The 8,865-nt window shown below is 37.2% G+C and overlaps 1 protein-coding gene across 1 annotated transcript in view; it reads left to right on the forward strand.

Annotated features, from left to right (window-relative positions):
* LOC139123757 (metal cation symporter ZIP14-like) overlaps positions 1-8,076 on the forward strand; it is a 17,972-nt gene extending 9,896 nt beyond the window's left edge. Inside the window, exons 2-8 of the mRNA XM_070689911.1 lie at positions 1,318-1,549; positions 2,923-3,092; positions 3,761-3,877; positions 4,305-4,445; positions 4,713-4,983; positions 6,530-6,717; positions 7,406-8,076. Of these exons, the coding sequence (XP_070546012.1) occupies positions 1,318-1,549; positions 2,923-3,092; positions 3,761-3,877; positions 4,305-4,445; positions 4,713-4,983; positions 6,530-6,717; positions 7,406-7,564 (1,278 nt within the window). The 3' untranslated portion in view covers positions 7,565-8,076. The remainder of the gene's footprint in view (positions 1-1,317; positions 1,550-2,922; positions 3,093-3,760; positions 3,878-4,304; positions 4,446-4,712; positions 4,984-6,529; positions 6,718-7,405) is intronic.
* The last annotated feature ends 789 nt before the right edge of the window (positions 8,077-8,865 follow it).

The following is an 8,865-nucleotide window of genomic DNA, read 5'->3' on the forward strand; positions in this document are numbered from 1 at the left end:
ACAAAGAGAGACAAGGTGAATCTATAGTGCTTTGAACCTGGTCATGTGATCTGGGTCTCCGGTAAACCGGTTTTATGATTGAGTAATACGTCTTAACGGTGTTTCGGAACCAAAATGAGGTTCCTTCATCAGTCGCTGTCTTGTTATGCATTCCCTACGCTCGGTTTTGTGATAAAGTCATCCTCCCTCAAAGAGGAGAAGCCAGATTCGTTACTGAGGGAGTTAGTCAGTGTTGACTGACTCCATAGTAAGCGACCCAATGTGTGGTGTCATAATAAAAATGACCCGGCATCGACCGGTAGTTTCTGGACGCGTAAATGGATTTATTTTGAGCTGTATCTTTAAGCATTATTTTTATTTTTATTTACTTCCAAACTAAAACAAGTTCGTGGGAATGTACTCATTTAGGGGTGTTTATACAAGAATACTGAACTGTCCACGGGGACTACATGTGCAATTTTGAGCAAGATAAATAATAAACGTTTGCCCATACGTAAAATGGCGCCCTAATGCGAATAAAGCAAAAACACTGTACGTCATGCATTTAGCCACGGTCCCTCCACAAAAGATTTAGCATATGAATCTTCACAGAAACAACAGAGTAGTCCAATATAATACATAGTGCTGAATGTTTTCCACTAAAACATCATATGCTTTGTTTTCTTGGTAATATTACCAATTTTTAAAAATCAAAATAATTGTTAAAATTTAAACTTATTTGTCCAATGTTCCAGTAGTAAAAGACTATATCCTTAAATTTATAGACTTTAAAGAAAACCAGAGAAAATAGGAAGCCTTTTTCAGGTCAACACATTTTAAGAGTTACAGCTACAGGGGTTTTAATGTTCGTTGTGTTAACAGTAAATGCTGTAATAATCTGTCAAAGATTAGTTTGTTTTAAGCACTTAAATCGAATATCCGAAGTTTTAGTGTAGAGTCAATTTTTCATGGACTTTGTCAAAGATTTCGGGTCGATCTTTGTGCCTGATTTTCGGTGTTTGAAAAGCATGTTGTGAAAGCCTGTTTCGAGAAATGCAACATCTTATTTATCTGTTTTTAACCATTTCCAGGTTTCATGGTTCCGGTAACAATATTTGCTATAGACGGCCTTTTAGATCAATTTCGTTTGAGGAGAGTATCGGTTTATTTAATTCAAGCCGCCAACATGACATTTCAAACAGTAATTTCAAACGTAGTAGAGATTTTAAATAGTAGAGAGAAATTTTAAACAGCGGAGAGAAATTTCTAACAGCGCGGAGAATTGTTGTTTTTTCCACGATAGACTTACAATTTATCAATGACGTCCTACCTCCACAGCAAAACACCACAGGCAGTGCCATTAGAAATCGTAAACGTAGTGGAATCGAGACGATACAAGATGCTACATCTGATGATGCTGAAGAGGACGAGACAGGCGATGAAAAAGACATGGATGACGGGCTTTTATTCGAAAGAATGTGGTTACACAGGATTGCAAGGAGCGCAGACCATGAAGATCACCATGGAGAACAAAACCTTACTAATCTAACGCCTCCTACAAAAGCAGAAAGTAGGTTTTAATTTTTTTATCGTTTCGTGGCTTCATTGAAAATATAAACGGTTGGTCAATAGTTTTCGTAATTACCGTATTTGAGCAGAGCAAGTTTAAAAGGTGCAGTATTGTATGAATCTGTGCCGTTATCGTCTGATGCTGTCTTTGATGATTTTCAGCTGTTTGGCTAGAATGCGCCATGGGGACAGACATTGGGACAATCAAACCTTTACGAGTCTTTTCTGGCCCACCACTGTTGGGGTTCATTTAAAGCTCTTGGTGTAAGAAAAAATTCACCGTCTTAGTTTTTGAAAAACGAAAATTTTAATTTTCTCTATAGAGTTAATACAGGGATGGCGGCCACTTTGAATTTCAAATATCGGTAAATTTTGGGTAATCTGTATCTCTATCAAAATTTGCACGGCGATCCCCGATTTTTATTTTTGATTTTGAAAGAATGGTTGAAAGTTGGTTGAAAGTTTCATCGGGGAAAGTTTAAGCAAAAGTTCAAGTCTTTCACTTTCGAGGCGCATAGTGTATTAAGCGAGTTATTGTCTTTTGCAAAGGTCGTAATGTCCTGGAATAATTATTATGACAGGTAGAATGGCGTATGTCTTTTAAGGCTGATTTACCACTTCATCAAGAGACAACAGTTTGCTCTTGCCATGTCATTGTTACGAAGAACCCAACAAAGATAGTCTTAAAAATTAGACTGCGTCATGAAAGGGGTATCTGCTGCTTCTCAAGTCACGAAAGTGAAAGACTTAATCTTTTGCTCACAATTTCAAATAAAATTTGTACATATCTCTTTCAACAAAACCGCGGGGTGTGAGGGGCAGATTTTGGTACCAAAGAAAGAAATGACTTTCAATTCATCATATTGGGAATTCAAAATGGCTTTAATCTGATACGCAACATCTGTAGGAAAGAGAGATGTTAAACACGAGCCAGTATTTTAGCTGAGAGAGTTATTGTAAATATTTTTGAGTCCGAATGTCTGTCCACTGTGGTTAATTATTGTCATCGAAGGCAGGGAAGAGTCTTTCTCTCGACTCGCTAATAACAGCGAACCACGCAGGAGCATACAATAGGTAAATTGGTGTCGTCCAAACGAGATTCTCTAATGGGTACGACATATCTGTATTCGAAGAACAACATTATTTCAAAAATGACCAACTAGAAGTTAGGACGATGTTGTCAGCTTATAAAAACACAAAGAAAAATACAGCAAAACAAAACGAAACAATAACTTGGGACAAATAACTTAAGAGTAATGAGTAGATTTAGGGGGCTCCAAACGGAACAATAACAATAAAGACTGTGTTCTCAAACCCTGAATACATTCAAGAATTAACATGTTTTTATTTTTGTGTTAACTTCACCACTTTCAGCCTGGGGCTATGGTTTTCTGTGTGTGACAGTCATTAGCGCGTGTTCGCTTCTTGGTGCGTTTGTTATACCGCTGTTACGTAAAGAGTTCTTCCAGTCTCTGCTGATGTTTTTGATCTGCCTAGCTGTTGGAAGTCTATCTGGTGGCGCTCTGATGCATCTGATTCCCGAGGTAAGAATGCATTTGCCTTCCGACTCATACAATTCGTATATGGTGTACGATGATGGTTTTCGGAGATATTTTGAATTGTGTAGGAAAAAGTACTGCCACTTTCGAAAAGGATTTGGCAACTATCAAAACTCAGATTTGATAGACTAAACGTCAAATAGCATTGTACTGAAGAAAATCCAATAATGTAGCTAATATTATATCAAACATGTACCATTATATTGATGGCGCAAATACAGCGATCTGATTGGTCGAACTGTTTATATTCGCGATATAGCACGGTTTGTACACGAGCGAGCTCTCGGCAAGAGCAAACATCCTTTTTTGACTTTCCATGCCTGAATTTGACTGATATCAAAAAATAACAATATTTAATTAATGTGCAGTATCTCAGCAGGCACTGAGCTTTAACCAGTTCACTTCATATACTTACTGGCTATCGCTCATACAAATATTTCGTGGACTGGTCACAATCTCGTGATATACTGACGCTGGATGGGCTTTATTGCCTAAATATGAACACATTTTTTCCGGCTTAGGGGGTTATCTTTGTTGATTGCATTTATGATATGTTGTATGGAAAAACTTACGCACCCAAAGACAAGAAATCCACGGTGAACATACATGTAAAGAAATACGGTCATGTTCTTGTTTACTTTATTGTTTTGCAGGCGACTGGCAACCACCCTGAACTGACGGAGCGCTTGAAGAGTCTGGTTGTAATCGGTGGTATATATCTCTTCTTCTTGACTGAACGGTTTATAAAGATAATGACGATGAGAAGGAAGGTAAGACATTAAACAAGAGAGGTGTCAATTCATCGAAACGATCAGTGCAATGAGAGAGAGAGAGAGAGAGAGAGAGAGAGAGAGAGAGAGAGAGAGAGAGAGAGAGAGAGAGAGAGAGAGAGAGAGAGAGAGAGAGAGAGAGAGAGAGAGAGAGAGAGAGAGAGAGAGAGAGACAGACAGACAGACAGACAGACAGACAGACAGACAGACAGAGAGAGAGACAGACAGACAGAGACAGAGACAGACAGACAGAGACAGAAAGAGATAGAGACAGACAGACAGATAGACAGAGACTGACAGAGACAGAGACAGACAGACAGACAGACAGTCTCTCTCCAAAAAAGATTATTTCTGTAATGCCTGATATGATTACGCCAAGAATGACAAAGTGCATATGCCCAACCTTTCTTCCTATCTCAACGCTTAGACACGCTTTCAAGGAAAGGCGACGGGAAATAGTGCCGGTGAGTCGACGGATATCCTGACAATGCATTCAGTGTCAATAAAGGATGACCATTCTCAAAGGGAAGAATTATTCAACCCGCCAAACAGGCAGCATACGGTATTATAGGTTACGAAGACGATCACATAGTCACGTCTGGTGATACCAGGAAAGGTGCTCAGGTCGTCGAGTCGTCGCTTCAGGTATGTTTAATACAAAAATCCTCAATATACAAAGAATTTTCTCTCATTTACATGGTTAGAGTGTACAATTGTAATATCGCTTGACATGGTGTTGGACTTCGACCGATAAGTAGGTAGATATGTAGGTAGGTAGGTGTGTCAGTCGGTAGGCGTGTATATAACATGAATACATACTTCTGTTCCCCGACAGAACGAGCAAGTCGTTGAGGTGAACGTCGGGAATAACAATACCAATGTCAAATCCGAGCACCACGTCCATGTCCATGGTCATAAGGGACATGCTCATACAGAACTTGCGACTGACGAAGGCATCGCCTCCGTAGCATACATGATTATTCTTGGAGATGGTCTGCATAACTTCATCGACGGACTAGCCATTGGTGCAGCATTCTCTGTGGCGGTTGTTCGAGGCATCAGTATATGTATCGCTATCATATGTGAGGAAATTCCACATGAACTAGGTAAAACATAAGCCAGCTTTGGCAAATTGCGTTTTGTAGAACAGCGATCTTATAAAAAGTTAATTTCCATCATTGATTGTTACATATATATATATATATATATATATATATATATATATATATATATATATATATATATATATATATATATATATATATATATATATATATATATATATATATATATATATATTGAAGTATACAGATGTCCTCGTTGGAAATTACAGCGCTCAATGCGAAAGCAGAGCGTTATAAATAAACAGATTACTTCAAGTACAAAGTGAAGAAATCTATTACTTAAGTTTCATGCATCTTGCAATCCTCAGATAGAGTGTGAAAAGATTACTATCTCGACACTCTTACATATATGATTGGGACGAACCATTCTATTTGAAGGTGGTGTCTTCAAGTACAAAGTAATGATATCTGTTACTTAAGTTTCATGCATCCTGCAATCATCGGACAGATGAAGTGAAAGTAATACTAGGTCAACGGTCTTATATATGTATGATCGAGACGTACCATTCTATTTATAGGTGGTGTTAAAATTTGAGAGATAATATTTGTTTTGTGGTGGCGGCATTTTGAAACCAACTCCGAGCGTTTGATGAACAGCGTAGATGTTTGTCAGCATTGATAATGAGCAGTTTTTCTGATATACAAAGATTACATCGCTTGCTTATGTTGGAGTAACTTGATGCTTTGTCAGTAATTGATCACGAAATGTCAAAGACCTGGTTCCTTTGTTTCAAGGTCCAGATGTACTTCGACAGGTCAGTTGAATGTTGATATCTGTCGTTACGGAACGATTGCATGTGATTAGCGAAGCGTGTCTTGAAGGTGTTATCAGCGAGTCTGCTGTAGACCTTCTCCGTGTTGTTCCCTGTTGATACCTTGGCCTTGTAAACCACACCTTTGACTTGACAGTTACCCTTCAAGAGGCATGTAGACTTGTCCCGGCAATTACAATCAGCTGGTCGATCTTGAACTCTAACTCACTTTAATTGTGTTTCTATTGAAGATCTTATGAAGCTTAGACCCCTTTGGAAAGTGTTTGTCAACAAGTTGAAGGAATTTCTTGCCGATATTAGTTTCCACGTTCTTGCTGAAAGGGGGATTGAACCACGTGGTGTTATGTTTCCTGTTATTGTTTCTCCTCGCTGATTGGTTGGTCTTGACAAATTTAATTTGAACTGTGTACCCGCTTGACTTTAACACAGCATCGTATTGACCTTCGTGTTTATCAAAGATTCCCTCATCACTGGATAATTCGTTGTTTTTTTTTGTCATTATTTATAACGTTCTGCTTTAGCATCGAGCACTGTATTTTCCCAAGAGGACATCTGTATACTTCGATCTCTCTCTCTCTCTCTCTCTCTCTCTCTCTCTCTCTCTCTCTCTCTCTCTCTCTCTCTCTCTCTCTCTCGTGTTTTACCTTATTTTGTCAGTGGGCTTGATCATTTAGTCAACAGAAGTCTTTTCTTAAACTCCCTATTATGTCATTAAGTCCTGTTCCTATTTATGTGTACATTTTCTTTGCTTGCAGGAGATTTTGCGATTTTGCTGAACGCTGGAATGCCAGTCAAGAGAGCTCTGTTCCTCAACTTCCTCTCAGCATGTTCGTGCTATTTGGGTCTGGTGTGTGGAGTTTTGTTATCTGAGCTGGCACAAGGTGCTTCATGGATTTTTGCCATCGCTGGTGGGATGTTTCTCTATATATCCCTTGTCGATATGGTAGGCATTAACTTAAAGTAATATGACACTAGTATAATTCGTTTTCACTGGACATTTTAAAATTCTTTTTTTTTTTTGGTTTGTACTGAAAGAAGCTTCTGATATAGGAAAAACGGAAATGGTACATAAATTTTTAGTACAGTGAATTGACGTTATGCTCTTTTTTAAAAGGGCGCCATCTCAGAGTCTGATTATATATGCATGCATCGTTATATTTCCCTGATTAACCGAAACTTAGTCACTTGGGATATTGCAAGTCAGTAAGTAGTGTCGAGGTGATCTTTCCGCTGCAGATGTACTTCCGTTATGTGCGCATCGTTTCTGCGCTTAACAAACTGTTAACGAGGGCAAGATTATAATGTGTTCAATCCTGGCCTTCATAACCTCAAGGGTCACCAATATTACTGTCATTAGCATCATGCCCTGGGTAGGTAACAGGTCATGATCTTGTGTCGTGATGACGTGTTACTATTTAAATATCTTATATCGGTAACGAGGTGACTGACTTAAAAAATAGCATTATCAAATTTGTATCATGTGACATCATACTTTCAATGTCGGATGGAGAGACATTTATTGGGTCACCCATCAGTGTTGCAGTTTTGGAACTTCTATAGTTCCCTTCATAAATCATTTTGTTTACTCATCAGTGCAATTTACTTTTTTATCTATCCCTTTCCTCCCACAGTTACCTGAAATAAATACAGCGGAGGAGAAAGAGAAAGATGTTACCTCTGCATCACAGGCAAAAACCTTCATACTGCAGAACTTGGGACTTTTAACTGGATGGGGTATAATGTTTGTACTCGGTGTGTATGAGCATGAATTGAATAACCTGCTCCAGTAATGAGTTATAAATGTAACAAAGGCATCAAAATATACTAATTATACTCCAGATATTGAAAATCTAGTGTACACGAGGCCCGCAGGTAGATTAAAAATGTAAGATGAATTATTGAAAAGCGGGTTTTAGACGCAAAAATCTATATTACATATGAACGTAAACGTAGTGCTTCAAGTTCAAATCCATTGAAAGTTCTCGAATTTAGAATTGCTATTCACATGATGTTACTTTAAAAGATTAAATTTGGAAAGTAAAAATTTTAAAAGCGTAAATGATATTTTTGATTTCTACTAATCAATACGTAAAGGATACAAATTTCACAAATCATCATAAGTGACTGTCATATATTATTACAAAGTTGTTCACCGCAATAAAAAAAAAATTGATTAAGATGTACAAGATATGTTTATGTTTTTAGGAGATCACTCAAGCAAAATTCTACTTAATTCGAGGTTTGCTATATTCTACAACTTTTACCTTATCTCGTAGTAACAATTACATATACAAATGTTTAAGTTGTAGCCTGGAGGTACGCTACCATTCCAAAAAATGTTGGGACATTCTTGAAGTTGACTTTTCTGAAATAATCTTTATGTGTACATTGCAAAGATATGAAAAAATAGGGGTACCCATGCAAAATTTTTGAAAAAACACATGCCAAAATTGACATAAAACCATTAAATCTCCCATTTTGCGAAATTTGCACTTTCCAGCAGAATCTTTATTTTATCGCAAACGATTAACAGATCCCAGTGTGCATACCACATTTTTGCATCGCCAGGACAGCTGAATTAGGACAATCAACTAAAATTTGTGATGTATTGTCTTAAAATTAAATATTAGACCCTAAATTTATCATTTAACTGTAAAATTAGTCTTTTTTAAAATTATAAACTTCATAAAATGCACAAAATAATTTCAAAATTCTAAAAAGTACAGCAATATCTATCAAACAGACAGTGTTCTTTGATTTAGAAGCAAAAAAAGTTGGGGTCACCGCGCAAATTTTCTTACTAAACAGCAAAAAGTGATGAAAAAGGTGAATTTTGTTAGACCTGAGATTTGACCCTCTAGCTTACTGATATTATGTCAGAGCTACAATTGTTAATTATTCTCTACTGATCTTTCAAATTAAAAATAACTGTCGATTTTTCAGTGCAAAAACATAATTTTGGTTCTTTTGATTCATAAAACTTCTGAAAGAAATATTATAAGGTCACTAGCATTATTTTTTGCCATTTTGTCCTGTTATTCACGCTCACCAGGTTAGGTAGTCTAAAAGGAACATGTACATCTTCTGGACA

This window comes from Ptychodera flava (genome assembly GCF_041260155.1).
Source record: "Ptychodera flava strain L36383 chromosome 23 unlocalized genomic scaffold, AS_Pfla_20210202 Scaffold_23__1_contigs__length_28996876_pilon, whole genome shotgun sequence".
Taxonomy (NCBI): Eukaryota; Metazoa; Hemichordata; class Enteropneusta; family Ptychoderidae; genus Ptychodera; species Ptychodera flava.